Here is a 17,117-nt window from a genome sequence, read left to right as displayed (position 1 = left end):
TACTACATCATTGCCTAAAACCTGTCCCATAACCCTAAATCCCTAATGAAAATGTGTGTGTCAAATGGTCTCTTCTGATGTCCACCACATATTCCTGTCCTCTTCAGTTTATCAACCAAGTATGAGTTCCAGTTTTTCCAAAAAATCCAAACAGGAAGAACTACTTCAGGCGGTATGGCTTTGTTCAAAATATTCAAGATTGCCTCTTTGCCACAAGTTTATCATGCCTTCAAGTTTCAGGTCATCTTTATGCATATATACATCCATATATAGAAATTATCCTATGCATATGTCCGAACGTTATTGCCGTGTTGACGCTATGTATTTTCTACTATCTCTTTTTGCTTTCCTCTCTCTTTACAATAGCAGTCGTACGATAATAACGTGCTGAAATTCGATAAAATAATAACTATATATATTAGAATTCTTACTATGGAGAAGCTCATCTTTATGGTATAAATGCAAAAGAATCCGCCCGACTTTTAAAATTACTTTTTTTTGTTTTGTTTTGTTTTGTTTTTGTTGGGTTCATAATTGGTGCTTGGATTGGATTGCATGCATGCATGGCTTAATATTCACAAAAATGTAGTCAAATCAGCTTGACACGAGTCATGATGATATGCCTCCAAAGAGAGAGTATATTTTTATTGCCTCTTTAACAAAGTTGATTGTGGAGCATGGCTTTTTAGGCCCTGTGGAAGATGCACAATCTGAAAGTGGCTAGGCCCCCCCTCAACAACGACGCACCAATTATATAAAGCATGAACAGTGTGTGGCAACTTCAATAATTTGAGCACAAGAACACAGGCTAGGCTTCTTTCTAGGCGCAGTGCGACCTACCTGCCTTAGCCAAAAACCAAAGTTTTGTGAAAATCTAAACACAGACATCTGCTTGCAAAGCCTCTAATGGAAGTGAGTCTCGTGATACATAAAATCTGTCAGGTAGGGAATGGACTAGAATAGCAGGCCTCATCCATCTGATCATCTTTTTCCTTGGCCAGAAATTATCAATTTACCTTATCCATGACAATGAGCCCTCCAGATGAAGACCCTTCTCCTTTCCGAGAGGGACACGTGTGATCATCATAATATGCCTTATCCTCGAACAACCTATATTAAAAGCAGCATCCACATTCTACCATGCCTTGGGATTGAATTCCGACAAACTATATTAAAAACTACGATGTCTCTGTCAATTTTCCAATCTGTATATATTTTTCATTGGAAATTAGGTCTTTGAATCCCCTAAATATTTGCTGGATCTAATCATCCCGTTGGAAAATTTGTCAACAATACGACAATAATTTGAAAATAAACAAAGACAGAATCAAATCTAAGGAGATCATAATTCATAAACAATTACGTGGTCCATTTAGCAGCATTACAAAAAAGGCACACAGTACAGAAACAAGATATCTACGAACTGAAATTAGATACACCAAAACTATAAAGAATTTTATTTACATGTTCCAGAGGTTCAACAAGATAAGATTAATAGACGCATTAGCAATAGTAATGAACTTGTCAAACAGAGCAGGAGGGGGATTTGCCTGGATGCTGCTACAGAGGATTTGGAGGGTGCGTTCCTCGCCGTGGCAGGTGCAACAGCATGAGTGTTAGGGATGCTCTGTTGCTCACTGGTCGGCAGTTGGCTTGTTGACCCGTTATTTGACGGTGTGGGATTAACTCTTTTACCATTACCGTTATCTTCACCTGCAGAATCAAAGAGTGACTACAATGTTAATGCAGGTCATTAAAGAGGGGGTTTGATCACAGTTGATATTAAGAACATTGGTGGAAATTTTTCTAGCATCAACTGATTACAAACACACCATATAGACAAGACTTCCCCATTATTGTCGTACATGTGAGAGGGAGCAAAAGAGTTTATTGGTAGTGCTAGGTTTAATATGTCTTAAAGAAGGTGATCTAAACATGAAAGGTCCAATCCAAGGGCTGATTTCAAATAATAACGGCGCGCAAAAGCTTCAATTAGAGGTTATATGGAAATAAGTTAACATAATGAAGCGAAATCAGATTGGTGGACCATATTACATAACAGAAATGTCAAGAGCATCTGACCACTGACAGGTTTTGAACAGAAAATGTGGGAAAATCCTGCTTAAACTTGCACTAAGAAAGCCAGGCCAGAGATATTTTCCATCGACATCAATTTTCATGAGCAGCTAAACACATAATATTAAGCTGTTCCACAATTTGAGGATCATCCACAAAATTCTGTCAATTTGCTACTTTAGATTAAGTTAAATACTGTGTATTATCATATCCAAACAGTTCTTTAAATGAATCTGCAGATTCTGCATGTTGGAAACACCAGTTGATGTAGATGAGAAGCAAAGTGTGTAGCTTAAGGAATTAAAACTTCCAGTGAGCCGAGCAGTAAACTTTATGTACTTACAATTGGCAATGGACCAACCCAGCTTCAGATTTTCCCTGTCAAAAACCATGCGGTAACCCACCATGAAGTTCTCTGCGACATAAATGTAATTCAGGTCATCAAAATATAATGTGTGTATCAGAGAGAGAGATAGAGAAGAGTGGTTCCGGTATACAGGAACAGGCATAGAGATCTACTCACGTCCAATGACACCATAGTCATCATCTGTCCGCAGTAAAGTTAAACAGAATATTGTGTATTTCTGCACCAAAAATTCCAATATATTTATTATAAGCACATCCTAGATTATAAGCGATCTTTGCACAGAATAAAGCCTAGAAAACAAAATTTACAAAATCTGACCAGTTCTTATCTAAACCAAGTTCTACATATTAACATTTAGTATTTGTCACCAACTGAACGAAATGCCTTGAAAATTTTATGGGCTCAAGTAGAATTACTTGCCTGATTGAGAGACTCAGAAAATACTGGCTTATGGACTAGAAAGCTTTGGTTCAAAGGGAACATGAGTTTGATGGTAGGAATGCTAAGCAACTCCCATGAACTTTGCATCACAAGAAAACAACAGGCATTCAGTTTGGCAGGATTGGAAAAAAGGCTTTAAGAATTTCTCCTGGGGTAAAATATGTACCTGACATTGTAGCAGTACTTCCAAGGAGACTGTTGGAGGTTAATTCTAGTAGCATTCACTTGTTTGTCAAACTATAATCATCAAACATTCATTTTTTAGGCCACTGAATAATAAAGCTTATTTTATAAAATTGAAAAATAATTAAACAGCACCTCAAATACAATTTTTTTATAAACTTCAGTTGGAACATATGTAAAAGATGAGCCACTGTCGACCAGAGCTTGGAATCCAGTTTGCTTGAGACAGGAACTCCCAACACATAAGCGCTCTACTCCAACAAAATAATTAACACTGAAACAATTAACAGAAAAATTATTTATAAAAGAAAAGTACCAACGAAGCTAGAGCAGCTCTAGGGTTACTTAGCTCATATAACCAACAGCAATTGAAGGTTCACATACTATTTTCCCGCCGCAGGCAAGAAAGGAGTAGAGTGTTGGGCAAGATTCCCTTGGTCACCAAAGAGAATTCTCCCGGAACCATTGTCATCAAAACAAAGTGAAAATGAATTCTGAATCATTCCTGCTTTTGCAAGTACACTCGGAACTGAAATCTCCCCAGGTCCCAAACCCATGACACCATCAGGAGCAGCTCCTTCCAAATAGCCACCACTTTGCTTCCTACCACAGCTGCATTGTTCACAAAACAGAGAAAAGAAACATCAAATATTAGTAACAACAGCATGATTTATGATATTCCTGCGTATCAGATCCCCAACTCCCAGGATTTACAAGCAGAGCAGCAAAACGAAAACACACCCAAAAACGACCGAAGCCTGCACAGAACTTGGTGTTGAATTTTTGCTGGCTGATGTCAAATGCAAAACATCCTCAATCAGAAACCCAGAACTTGCAGTGTCATCTGACTTGTACTGAACAATGTAAGGGCAAGGCTCCTCTGGACCTTTACAATTGGTGGTCGACTTGCATAACTGGTGACTGCAACTTAGTTGTTTGCCGGTCCTTGATAAAGACGGGCTATACTCATTTAGGTCCCTATCCTGCACCATAGATGCTCCGAAAATGGGGGAGCACCTGCCAATCAATCATTGGAATTAACTGCTAAACCCGTTACCATTCCTAGATGTAATGTCTACAATTTCATGCCACAATATTTTAGCTATTACATTGTTTCCTATAATCCCATTTATATCTTTTGTGTCTTTCTGTGATATGGGATTTCCATAACAATTTAATAATACAGGTTCAAATCAAAATCTATGAACTCGGGGTAGCTAAGCAGTCAAAACGATACTAGAAGTATAGATTTTAGCTATTCCATTGTTTCTTACCAGACTTAAACAGAGAAGAAGAAACCAGCTACTTCATAGACCAAAAAATAATCAAGAAGAACGATACAGTTAATTGGTGGAATTTAATAAAGATGTCAAAATTGAAAATGCCAAGTAGGAAATTAGAACGTAATTAGTGGACAAAAAATAGATACAGTTATAATGGGACCCAAAAAATTAGAGAAGGTAAAGGTACCAAAGTATCATAATAGGAGGCAGACAAAGGAGCACATTGTATGCAATCACATGGGACCCAAAGCAAATCGCTCCCAGCATCCAATGCAACCATAAACGAAACATTCGGTGTACCTATGTCAATCCACGTATAATGTAACCTGAAAAAAAAAAAACAAAAAAAAAAAAACGAAATTACCATAATCAGCGGCCGCCATAAAAATTAATTAATTTTCAGGAAAAATACAATTTTATTTTGTTTCCTCCACTTTTTTCTTTTCCTTTGTTTTCTGAGGAACCACACAGGGTGAAGTCCACTCACCAATCAAGCTCATTCCCGAAGAACAAGGTCTGGCTTCCTTCAGACGGAAATAGATGCTCGTACTTGGAGCCGAGCTTCAGTTTCTGCCGCTTCAGATCGCTTTGCAGAAGAAGCTGGAAGTAATTCAAGCTGTTCCTCTTCGGCCATGGCTTCAAGGACGCGTTATCGCCACGTCTCGACTCCCATACTGCCATGGCTTCCTCAGAGAAGCGGTGCACGAGCTTTGACGATAATGTGAGCGAAAGAGAACCGTTTACGAAGAGGCAGGCCCACAGAAGGAATAGAATGGCGCGAACCGCCATGAAATGCCGCAGTGGAAACCCTAGGGTTTGAAATGTGGAAAGTAATTGGAGGAAGAAGAAGGAGATGGAAGAAAGTTTGAGGCTTTCGGAGTTGAGAGATTAGTGAACTGCTCCGAGACGAAAGCAGAGAAGTTCGCTAAAGTGCGCGATGGTGCACAGTACGCACTAGCTTCAATAATATTCCCGTGAATTGTTATTGAAAGCGAAAAACACGTTTGCCGCTAGTGGGCCTTATCGACTAGGCCCATTTAACTTGCGGCCCACGAAAAAGAAAACCTAAGTCAGTCACGTGAGTGGCACCTGCGAGACCATCTCTCAGCGGCATAAAATACTAAAACCCTAGTAGCAAACGGGTCTTCATCTCCTTGAGTTTTGGTTTTCCAGCCGCAAGAGCGAGAGATCATTTCGAGGGCTAAAAGCGAAGACTCTCAGAAGCTTCAAAAATGGTGGTGCCGAAGAAGACGAAGAAGACCCATGAGAGCATCAACACCAGGCTCGCTCTGGTGATGAAGAGTGGCAAGTACACTCTGGGGTACAAGACAGTCATCGACTCTCTTCGTAACTCCAAAGGTACGATTTAATATCTTTTGGGGTTTTCAAATCTTTTTTTTGTAACCATTTTACTATGATTTGGTTTATTTTTATTGGGTTAATTTCTGATTTTTGAATATGGATTTGTTTTGTTTTGGGGGAAAAAATTTGCAGGGAAGTTGATTATAATTTCTAACAACTGCCCTCCTCTGCGAAAGTCTGAAATCGAATACTACGCTATGCTCGCCAAGGTTGGAGTTCACCACTACAATGGAAGTAAGTGCTCTATTGCCATATTATATGGGTTTGCATCAGATTTGTTATGTATCTAGTATGAAAGTTTGAAATGCTTTTTAGATTTTACCTGTTTGTGCAATTGGAGGAGTTAGTTTTTGTATGTAGTAACATGATTGAAAAAATAAAATAAAATTTTTGTTGTAATCTTAGATGGGAAGTGTTCAGCTGAAGTTTAATGGAAGCTTTGATTAAAATAGCTGTTGTTTAGGAAGTGCTAGTTAATGGGATATTTATTGGCTCTTAGAGGTGGTAACTTGTCTCAGCGTGTAGGTTAAACCATCGTGCAAGATTGCCTTAGTCTTAGTTCTTAATCATTTGCTAACATACTTTGTATTGTTGATCCTGCTCTTTGCGTGATCTTGCCGATTGGATTTTTCATATTAAATGATGCTTGTATATCCGGACTCTCCATGTTCGGCACATGCATGAAATTTCTTATTGTTCTTCCCTATTTTAAGAGGAAGAGGAATGTTATTTTCACATCTTTTATTTAGGACTTCCCTGGGTACTACCGTACTTATATTCATGTACTGCTGATAAAATTTGTCAACAAAGGAAATATTTATCTTTACTATACTTCTACCTTTTCATTTGGTTGACCCTTTTTTCTGTTTTCAGACAATGTTGATCTCGGTACAGCATGTGGAAAGTATTTCCGAGTTTCATGCCTTAGCATCATTGATGCAGGTACTCCATAGTTCTATTATCATTTCAAGCGATTTGTTTACGTCCTAATTGATATGAGAAACTGACTTGTCACTTGTTTTGATAATGTGCAGGTGATTCGGATATTATCAAGACGCTGCCAGGTGGTCAGTGAGCGACTGTAGTTTATCCCCTCTAAATTGAAAGTAGTATTGTTTTTCAAAGATTTTCCTCTCTTTTCACCACCAATGAAGTACTCCTTTTATTCTATGGCGATGCTGTCTTTGTTATCTTTGTAGTGATATGATGCCTGGTGTTTTGAGAATCATTTAAAGTTAATTTTGTTGTACTAGAGATTTCACATTTTGGGGGTTTCCTTTGGTTTTCTCGTATTATTATTCGTCGTCTCCAAAGCTTTAACTGAAATGGATGCATTTTGCTCAATCATCTCCTCCATTAAATTGTCATCACACATTCAGTATGAAACGCAAAACCCATGCAATGGATTTGAATTTACGGTAGGATTTTGTGTGTGATTCTATAGGGTTATAATGAGGTGGCCTTTAATAGCCAGCTGATCAATGAAAATGTTACTGTCGCATGGCTAGATTGATCTCCTTAACATGCTCCCTGACTTGTTGGAACAATGGCTGCCCTGCACTTGACAGGCTAACTTTTGCCCTCGAAAGGCACAGTGCCCATGGGCCTATTTGGGCTTAACTCTCCCTGACTTGTTGCAACAACGGCTGCCCTCCACTTGACAGGCTAACTTTTGCCCTCAAAAGGCACAGTGCTCATGAGCCCATTTCGGCTTAACTCTAAGCCTGTAACTTACCTACCCAGGTTGGTTTAGGCCTCTTGATCCGACGGTGCAATTTTGGATTTTGCATATGAGTCTTGGTCAGCTTTGTGGGTTTGTTGTTTTGCATGAGTTGACTCGCTCTATGGCAATGAATCCTGACCCTTCATCTTTGTAATGACCGAAACCAACTTTGATCACTACCGGAACCATATTTCCACATTAAATTTCATTCTCGTCCAAGATAACACATTATAGACCAAAGAAGACATTATAGAATTGTAAATGACAATTAAAACCATTGGATAAATTCATGCATAGTATAAATTATTTTAATTATTTTTAGAAAAAATGAATTCTGGCTTTCGTTTTTTCTTTTTTTTGGTTCTGGATTTAATTTTATATCGTTATCTAGGAGAATAACAACCATGCATGCCAATCTCCTCGATACTGTTTCAATTTTATCGAACATCTCAAAAAGACGTCAGCCATAAACAGCTTGCAAAATTCGTAGCGTGCCAAGCAACATGTACAAAAACTTTAATCCGAACACCATGAATGCCAATCGGTAGTATTTAACTAGAAATTTAATCCTTTATATTAAAAAAATGTAATTTAATCCTTGACATTTAAAATTAAAAAAAGGTCTAAATTAGCAGAATATTGCAGTCATCGTAATAATCTTTTATGTGTCAAGTCATGCGTGTCCAAATGTGGCATTTGCCAGATGAGATTAAGAAACCAATCATTTTCATTTTTGAAAACTTTTGAAATGTTAAAGTTGTGAATGCAGATATGGGCATAACCAAGTTTGTTAAAGCATATGTACTTCCCATTTTGCATTGAGTTCAAATCCTCCTCTTCGTAATCTATATTAAATTGAAGTATATTATCGCTTGAAAACAAAAAATTGTGAAGATAATAACTTTTAAAGTTGATAAAAATAAAATAATTATATCATTAAAAAAAACCATCTAAATTTGAGTGGGAAAAATAATAATATGCCGAGTCGTATTCGGTTATCACGGTAATCCCTAAAACGCTGCCTATATTTAGAACACATCACACATCCTTGTCCTTAGACAGAGAAGATAGACCAGGCTAACAAACAAACTCAAACAAACTAGCAAACAAATACTAATACTACGTGTAAAATAAATAATAATAAAATCAAATAAAATCCAAAAACGACGACACTTTAGCTCCCAAATTTTATGAAGTCTTAGTATTAAGCCAAAAAAACAATACAATCTCTTTTGGTGACGGTGCCTCTATCTCTATCCTTGATCATTATGAGTAGTGTGCTTCGTACCCTCTTCTTCTCCACCTTGTATATCATCCCTTTTGTGACAACAAACCCACTGATCATCATCTCCACCTTTATTCCTTTTCCTCCTGTAAGTTTCAAGTGTTTGTTTTGTTGAATGGAATTAACAATTCGTGTTCATTCTTATTTTCGATAAATTATATGAGATCGAACTCTCGACCTATCCTAATTCTGAAAATTTTTGCTCTTTTCTTTTAGAGGTTTTATGCTTTATTCTTTAGTGGGTTGCGCTTTGTTTGTCATATCATTGAATAGTTGCTCACTAATTCATTTCTTTGTAATTGTAATCTTTTGAATATTAATTTCCTTTCTGGGTTATTCTTACTTCTCTCACATTGCCTGAATTCAGTGTTTTTTTTTTTGTGTGGATTTAGTTTCTCCTTTTTCTCTTTTAATAAAGATCACAACTCAATGCTTAAAGTTCACATTATTTTTAATATTATTACCATCTCTTTCAGCTTAGCACTACCAAAAGAAAAAAAAACACACACACACAATTGTCAAGATTCATGACTCCCATGAGTCTTCATCTCCGTCTTAAATTCGGGGTCTGACATTAACATGATATTTAATTAATTTATTTGTTTAATGATTTTGTTTAGTTATATGCAAATTATGATTGAAGCAAAGGATGAAATTAAGAAACTGAAAAATAGGGTTGAAATTCTGGTTTCCAGGTTTGCATGCTGATACGTTTCCTTTTGTACTCTTCCAATTTTTGCTTTTTTTTTTTTCTCTTCTTGTTTTTATTTACATATTATCATATTCTTCTCGTCGGATAGCAAACAGTAATGCATTTGGACCGTTGATCATGATCATATTAAGTAATCCCCTCATCTCGACGGTGTACAACATTCAATTTTTGTGGGGTCCCCATACAAGTAACAGTATGGATACATATATACATATACAGTCCCGATCTCTTGGACCACAGGAGTCCAAGAGATTGTGGTCACCCACCGTTGGATATTAATCTAATGGTTCAAAATGATATATATAAATGCAATATGACATAAATGATTATTACCCGATTCAAGTTATAAATGAGTGAACCGTTGAATTTACATCCAACGGTGAGTGACCATAAATCTCTTGGACTACAGGGGTCCAAGAGATCAGGACTGTATACATATATACATGCATGACATGAAAACAACACGCGGTGCCATCTACCAACCCACGTGTAAGCCTAAAGCCAGGGTTTATATTGTGAGATCCTAAATTATTGATATAAATTTTAATGTGTGGTGTAAATTCACAATCTGATATGTCATTTACGAAATGTTTAAATAATGTGAATTATAGTCTATAATAGCAAAATTTAAATGTGTAATTCAAATTCACAATCAACCTTATTTTCACAGCCAATTAATTTGTTGTTATCATTCTAGTTTTTTGTTTTTTTTTCCTTCTTATTTGAGCTATTAGCAATATATACCAAATATTCATACGCCTAACACATTTTGATTTGTTTTCTTGTTTTGAAATTTTCCAGGCAAGTCACAGTGCTGTACAGCAATATTTACCAGGTTTCTGCCTCCTGAATTAACCCAAATATATTGACATCACAAATCTTAGCTGGCTCTGCTTATCTTTCTCTCCACCCAACACACTCAACTCTGTGATTTTCAAACCTTCATTGAAACACACCAAGCTACAGAGAGGCCACTGTCACACTATGCAGCTATATAACTCTATGCATCTCCCCAGTGAGCCTCACCCATGCCAAGCTCAAGCCCCTCTAGAATTTGGTCTCAAGGCCTTAAATCTTGACCCCCAAAAAAACACCCCTCACAAAAACTGCTCCATGATGCTGTCTGATCTTCTCTCTCCAACTTCTTCATCTCTCTTGTCTGGAGACTATATTGGAATGGAGAGCTCTGTGGACGTGCAGAAAGACTGTGAGGAGGACCAGGTGGTGCCAAATGATGATGAGGAGGAGGAGGAGGAGGGTCAAAGTGGTAATTTCAGGCAGAGGCTGATGGGTAGGAGGGAGCAAAAATGGGCAATGAGGAACAAGGAGTTTCCTCCTCCTATACCTTTGTTGGCTCGCACTGAGAACTTGCCTTCTCATATGCCTTGGGTGTTGAAAAGGCATTATACAAGTGATGGGAGGTTGATTTTGACTGAGGAGAAGGTTAGGCACCATGAGTACTTCAGGGCTCATAGGTCTAATGGCAGGCTCACTTTGCAGCTTGTGCCTTTGGATGATGAAGTTTTGATTTCCCCAGTTGCTTGTGATGAGGGAAATAAAGATGGGAATGGGAATGGGAATGATAATGAGTATGATGATCAGGACCCACAATGTGATGATCATGATGATCATGGTGATGAAGAATATGATGAGGGAAATAAAGATGGGAATGAGAATGAGTATGATGATCAGGACCCACAATGTGATGATCATGGCGATCATGATGATGATGAATATGATGAGGATATTGATGGTGATGATAATGATGGTTATGTTGATGATGATGATCATGTGGTTGAAGATCAATCAATAAGTGGGAATATTGGCGGATCAGCAGCAGGGAAGTGCTTCAATTTCAACAGTGTGGGAACAGGATCACCTTGCATCTTTGGAGTGCCAGTGCCGGCCATCAGGCAGGTTCACAGTTAAAATTTGTTTGATGGAGAATGCCACACAAAAATCCCACTCCATCACTTCAAATTTTTATTTTGTAGGTCATGTGGCGCATCTGTCCATGCTTCTTCTTGTTCTTCTATGTTGTTAGATTTGTTAGTTGTGTCCCTTAAAATTCCATGTGGGCTATTCATGAGGATTAAGATTTCTTTTGTATAGGTTTTGCAGCACTGTGGAGGATATTTTATTTTATTTTTTCATTTCTTCAAATTGGTCTATTAGCAATTCTTGTCTGGAGATTGTGATGAGGATTTTTTTTTCATTCGTGTTTCATTGCTGTTGGATTGGGATTGGCTAAGTTTCCATTGTCCATAAAACCAGATGGGTGTTGCTAATCAATATTTGATTCTTTTATGGAGCCTCATATATCATGCTAGCATAGCATTACCCTTTTCACTATATACATCAATGCTTTCAAACTGAATAGGAATGACCTGATACGGTTGTCCTTGCAAATTTTATTTTTGGCTTGTCTATTATTTGGGAAGGAGAAATCGCAATTGTTCTTAGCACAATCAAATTGGCTAGAATGCATCAGTTTTCTATTTGACTGAAAAATCAGCTCTTTTTGGACAAAACATTGTTTCAAGATTTTTTTTTTTCTTTTTTGAATATCTCATTCTTATATTCATATTTTAAGCATTTTAAGATAAAGAACTTATTTGTAACAGGTTAATGTATCAGTTGCGCCTCATGCGATGTGTATTGTACCTAGCAGATACATGATTTCGGTGTATGGAAGTTTTTATGAGAATAAATAATTCTCATTTCAATGTTTAAAAATGCTAAGAACGGTATTCAAGAACTACATAATTTTAATTATATTCTAAAGTTTGGGTTCCTATATAGTAATAGGAATCAAAATATATTCTTTCTCTTTTTTTTTTTCATTTTTCCTTTATAGCTTTTCATTCTCATGTAAAAGGTAACGCATTTCAAAACTGTAAACTGCCCACACACCAAATACGAGAATAGATTCTCATACCCATTTTCCAACCTTCATTTTCAAAAACCCAAACACTAATGTAAAGGATGACAGCTCAAGGTCAACAACAACTAAAGATGAATTTATTTAATTAGGGTTTGGATCTTTTGAGATTACAGGCTTCTTCTCATCAATTAGTGGCTTCTTCTTCTCTGTTCACGCATTGCGTGTGGATCAGAGTGTGTAAAGAGCCAGCCAGCGTACGTAGGGTAACATCACATGCATTCAGAAGGTTAGCGCTTACTCGAAAAATATCCAGGTGGTTGGGGTGCATATGTATATGTATATCTGCACTGCACTGGACATGGTTCAATTTACGAGAAGGGCCATATTCATATTCATAATTTTTGGATATTTGATATTGGGGAAGCCAAATGATTGAATGCAACAGATATCACAATGACAATACGGTTGTAGAGTGAAGTGAGTACAGCTACCTCCCAATATGACAATTCACAACTATAAGTATTGAATAATTGTCAGACATCATCATTGGCCTGTCCTTCATGGCTTGCACTTCCCCACTTACTGCATTATTCACAACTCACACTAATTTCTGCCACCCTGCTGCTGCGTTTATCAATGCCTTTATTACAAGCTATGCCTATGGTTGGCTGTCACCCTAATTGAGATAGTAATATTAACAAGATAGTTTTATGATGCAGTAGTATTAACAAGATAGTTTAATGATATAGTATTAATAATCTATTTTTATGAAGAGTCTCTGGTTGGTTTTCACAAATTTTTTTTTTTAATAAATAAATTATGGGCTAGGCTTGTTTTGGGTTTTTTTTTTGTTGAATTTTTTGTGTTGGCTTTTTTTAAAGTTAATCAGTGGTAATCATGTAATTTATAGGAACTTCAACACACATTTCTTATGTAGTAAATTGGTTTTGGGTGTGTTTCTAAAGTACATTCCATGTGGGTTTTAAAAAAAATAATTTCAGCCCCTATTTTGAGTATAATAGTGAAACTCCCTTTAATTTTCACAGTTTAATTGTTTATTATTGATTTTGGGACGGTTTACACAGAGTATACAAAATTATTCAACAAAATGCTTGTTTTATTTAATTTTTTTTTCCTCGCAAGGATAAACAAACTATAAAGTCATACCATAGCGCACATGTGCATGAAATAAATTACAAGAAGGAAACATCTATGGAGAATCCTTCTTCTGAAAAGAAGACACAAAGAAAGTGAAATGTGTGTAGCAAAGAAGCACGTTTTGATCAGGTAGCCAAAGGATCAAGAGCAAGCAATTTGCCACATGTCATCATATGTACCGACTTCGACAAATGCAGCATCTGAGTTGAGAGGAAATGAGAAACTTGTTTCATTGTTGGACGAGATTTCGGGCTGGAATTCAAGCATGAAAATGCTATCTTCACAAGAGAGACCACTTCATTTGCAACTTGATGCGTAGGAGGGGAAATGCGTTGGTCCAAAACATCCACAATTGGTATTTGATGGGCTGCTAATGCAGATGATGATGAGGATGATGATGAGGAGGAGGAGGATGAAGAGATTGATAACAAAGACGAGAAAAGATCTCCAGGATGCTTTCCCATAATTATTTCCAATGTGACCACACCAAAGCTATAAACATCGCAGTTCTCATTCACTTCCATTGTGTAAGCAAGCTTTGCTCAGAGAAAACCTCAGAGAAGTGGCATTATTAGTTTATAGACATAACTATTCAATGGAATTTTAACGAAACTGTATCATGCATAAATCGACTTATTATAGCTTAAGAGAAGTGAAAATGTGTTTATTAGTATATTTTCCAAATCAAAGAAGTGAAAATGTGTTTATGTTAACCACTCCTAATGATGAAAATGAAGCATTGGTCTAAAAGCAAAAGCTTAGAAAGTGCTAAATACGGCGAACGGGGAATCATAATATTACCTGGTGCCATGTAGCCATATGTGCCTGCAGCCCCAGTCCAATTAGTTGAGTCTGGATTTAAAAACTTAGCAGTGCCAAAGTCTGAAACACAGGCCTCATATTCAGAATCCAACAAAATATTCTTGCTTGAGATGTCACGATGTACAATGGGTGGCAAGCAATCGTGGTGCATGTAAGACAAGGCATGAGCTAAGCCTTTAACAATATTCACCCTTTTACTCCACCCCAACTCTTTAGCTTCTTCCTCTTTGCTCAATATTGCGGCCAAGCTACATCTTTCAAGATACTCATACACCAAAAATGAGTGTCGTTTATGTGCACAGAAACCATAGAGCTTCACAATATTCCGATGTCTTATCTCACTAAGTGCCCTTACTTCATTCAAGAACTCCTTCTGAAATTCTATCTCGCCATCCCATAGCAGATGGAGTTTCTTCACGGCCACTACGTCTCCAGATGACAAATTCACTCTGTAGACGCTTCCATGTCCTCCTTTCCCAATGCAATATGTGGAATCAAAATCTTCTGTTGCCCTTATGATTTCCTCATACATTAATTTTCCATCAAAATTTAAAACCGAAAAGGAAATTTCTCCTTGCATGTGGTTTTGTTTAGTATCTTGATGCTTCTTCTTTCTTTGCACTATTACAAAGACAATTATAAAGAGAGCAGATAGAAGTACAAATACTGCTAGAATAGAGAATACAACCTTGTGGTCCTTTTTTGAGCCATGTGCATTGCAGGGTGGCAGCAGAGCTCCAACTTTGCCACACAATCCTTTGTTCCCTTTCAATCTTTCTAGCAGAGCTTTTCGAAATGCACTAATGTTGGGAAGAGGACCTTCCAAGTGATTGTAGGATATGTCAACGTACAACAAGCCGCGCATCTCTTCGAAACTTGATGGTATGGAACCCGAAAGATTGTTATGGGAAAGATCAAGTGTCACCAAACTCTGCATACTGCCCATTTCTGATGGTATCTTACCTTCAAGAGAGTTATGACTTAAATCCATGTAATTCAATTGACCTAACTTCCCCAACTTAAATGGAATTGCTTGAGCCAACTTGTTGTTGCTCAAATTCAAGTAGTGCAATTTGAGCAAGTCACCTAGAATGCTTGGAATTGACTCATTGAATTTGTTTGTTGACAAGTCAAGATATTCAAGATCATTCAATGATCCGAATTCAGACGGTATACGACCCGAAAGTTGATTTCCATTCAACATCAACCTCTCCAAAGAAGCCAGTCTCCCGAATTCTTTTGGGATCAACCCAACTAAATGATTTGAAGAAAGGTCCAACACATGAATTTGGGTTGCGTTGCCTATCTCAGGTGGTATGCTACCAGTAAGGTTGTTTCCTGCCATTATTAAGGTCTTCAACTTTGGGCATTGTCCCCAGTTGTGTGAGATTTCTCCATACAAGTTGTTGTGGCTTATATTCATAAAATCAAGATTCGGATAAACACCAAAGTCTTCAGATATATTGCCTGTCAATTGGTTTTGGTCAAGATGGACTCTCACTAATCTTGTGCAATTTTTCAAGCTTTTGGGGATTGGACCAGTCAAATAGTTTTTGTATACTGACAAGTTTGTGAGTTTTCCACCTTGGCAAATATTTGGGGGCAAATAACCAGACAATTGGTTTATATCCAAATGCAATTTAGTCAAATTCTTGAGATTCTCTAACTCTTGGGGAATGGAGCCGGAAAGTTGGTTATCGCGTAGGAATAAGGTCTGCAAGTTGCTCAAGTTAGCAAATGAGGTTGGAATTGAACCATTGAGTTGATTTCTGTCCAATCCTAACTCCACAAGAGATTTCAAGTTCCCTATTTCCTTGGGAATCAAACCAGAAAGTTGATTTTCAGCCAAGTACAAAGTGTTTAGGTTTATTAAGTTACCAATATTTGGAGGGATGAGACCACTTAAATTGTTGTCGGACAACTGTAGATCTACAAGAGATTTCAAGTTCCCTATCTCCTTGGGAATCAAACTAGAAATTTGATTGGAATACAAGTACAAAGTGTTTAGCTTTATTAAGTTACCAATATTTGGAGGGATGAGACCACTTAAATTGTTGTCAGACAACTGTAGATCTACAAGAGATTTCAAGTTCCCTATCTCCTTGGGAATCAAACCAGAAAGTTGATTGGAATGCAAGTACAAAGTGTTTAGGTTTATTAAGTTACCAATATTTGGAGGGATGAGACCACTTAAATTGTTGGTGGACAACTGTAGATATACAAGAGATTTCAAGTTCCCTATCTCCTTGGGAATCAAACCAGAAAGTTGATTTACAGCCAAGTGCAAAGTGTTTAGGTTTATTAAGTTACCAATGTTTGGAGGGATGAGACCACTTAAATTGTTGTAAGACAAATCTAGATCTACAAGAGATTTCAAGTTCCCTATCTCCTTGGGAAACAAACCAGAAAGTTGATTTACAGCCAAGTACAAAGTGTTTAGGTTTATTAAGTTACCAATATTTGGAGGGATGAGACCACTTAAATTGTTGTCGGACAACTGTAGATCTACAAGAGATTTCAAGTTCCCTATCTCCTTGGGAATCAAACTAGAAATTTGATTGGAATACAAGTACAAAGTGTTTAGCTTTATTAAGTTACCAATATTTGGAGGGATGAGACCACTTAAATTGTTGTCAGACAACTGTAGATCTACAAGAGATTTCAAGTTCCCTATCTCCTTGGGAATCAAACCAGAAAGTTGATTGGAATGCAAGTACAAAGTGTTTAGGTTTATTAAGTTACCAATATTTGGAGGGATGAGACCACTTAAATTGTTGGTGGACAACTGTAGATATACAAGAGATTTCAAGTTCCCTATCTC

The 17,117-nt window shown here is 37.2% G+C and overlaps 4 protein-coding genes across 4 annotated transcripts in view; 2 read left to right on the top strand and 2 right to left on the bottom strand.

Moving 5' to 3' along the window:
- Positions 1-1,348: 1,348 nt before the first annotated feature.
- LOC117627847 (aspartic proteinase-like protein 1) lies at positions 1,349-5,295 on the bottom strand. Its single transcript, XM_034360115.1, has 10 exons — positions 4,838-5,295; positions 4,538-4,676; positions 3,809-4,050; positions 3,452-3,679; positions 3,203-3,341; positions 3,051-3,121; positions 2,864-2,963; positions 2,600-2,660; positions 2,420-2,491; positions 1,349-1,713 (listed from the first exon to the last, which is right to left on the bottom strand). The coding sequence occupies exons 1-10, from the start codon at positions 5,137-5,139 to the stop codon at positions 1,478-1,480; spliced, it is 1,590 nt and encodes a 529-aa protein (XP_034216006.1). The 5' UTR covers positions 5,140-5,295; the 3' UTR covers positions 1,349-1,477.
- Positions 5,296-5,486: 191 nt separating this feature from the next.
- On the top strand, positions 5,487-7,056 carry LOC117627858 (60S ribosomal protein L30-like). The gene is made up of 4 exons (XM_034360126.1): positions 5,487-5,709; positions 5,845-5,946; positions 6,586-6,654; positions 6,747-7,056. The coding sequence occupies exons 1-4, from the start codon at positions 5,583-5,585 to the stop codon at positions 6,785-6,787; spliced, it is 339 nt and encodes a 112-aa protein (XP_034216017.1). The 5' UTR covers positions 5,487-5,582; the 3' UTR covers positions 6,788-7,056.
- A 1,625-nt stretch (positions 7,057-8,681) lies between these two features.
- LOC117615015 (putative uncharacterized protein DDB_G0287265) lies at positions 8,682-11,629 on the top strand. The gene is made up of 2 exons (XM_034343977.1): positions 8,682-8,808; positions 10,234-11,629. Exon 2 carries the CDS (start codon positions 10,417-10,419, stop codon positions 11,359-11,361), a length of 945 nt encoding a protein of 314 aa, XP_034199868.1. The 5' UTR covers positions 8,682-8,808; positions 10,234-10,416; the 3' UTR covers positions 11,362-11,629.
- A 1,970-nt stretch (positions 11,630-13,599) lies between these two features.
- LOC117619586 (probable leucine-rich repeat receptor-like protein kinase At1g35710) overlaps positions 13,600-17,117 on the bottom strand; it is a 5,649-nt gene continuing 2,131 nt past the window's right edge. Inside the window, exons 2-3 of the mRNA XM_034349580.1 lie at positions 14,276-17,081; positions 13,600-14,015 (exon numbers count right to left, since the gene is read on the bottom strand). Coding sequence (XP_034205471.1) covers positions 13,600-14,015; positions 14,276-17,081 — 3,222 coding nt within the window. The remainder of the gene's footprint in view (positions 14,016-14,275; positions 17,082-17,117) is intronic.

Source organism: Prunus dulcis, chromosome 1 (genome assembly GCF_902201215.1).
Source record: "Prunus dulcis chromosome 1, ALMONDv2, whole genome shotgun sequence".
Taxonomy (NCBI): Eukaryota; Viridiplantae; Streptophyta; class Magnoliopsida; order Rosales; family Rosaceae; genus Prunus; species Prunus dulcis.
The sequence above is the reverse complement of the archived record's forward strand: the minus strand, read 5'-3'. Positions and strand labels throughout refer to the sequence as shown.

Coding starts and splice junctions, on each gene's coding strand:
- LOC117627847 (XM_034360115.1), bottom strand. CDS start 5,139: ATGGCGGTTCGCGCCATTCTATTCCTTCTGTGGGCCTGCCTCTTCGTA. Junction 3,680..3,808: donor CAGGCTTCGGTCGTTTTTGG/GTGTGTTTTCGT, acceptor TGAACAATGCAG/CTGTGGTAGGAAGCAAAGTG. Junction 2,661..2,863: donor TTTCTGAGTCTCTCAATCAG/GCAAGTAATTCT, acceptor TTTTTGGTGCAG/AAATACACAATATTCTGTTT.
- LOC117615015 (XM_034343977.1), top strand. CDS start 10,417: ATGCAGCTATATAACTCTATGCATCTCCCCAGTGAGCCTCACCCATGC.
- LOC117627858 (XM_034360126.1), top strand. CDS start 5,583: ATGGTGGTGCCGAAGAAGACGAAGAAGACCCATGAGAGCATCAACACC. Junction 5,710..5,844: donor CTCTCTTCGTAACTCCAAAG/GTACGATTTAAT, acceptor AAAAATTTGCAG/GGAAGTTGATTATAATTTCT. Junction 5,947..6,585: donor AGTTCACCACTACAATGGAA/GTAAGTGCTCTA, acceptor TTCTGTTTTCAG/ACAATGTTGATCTCGGTACA.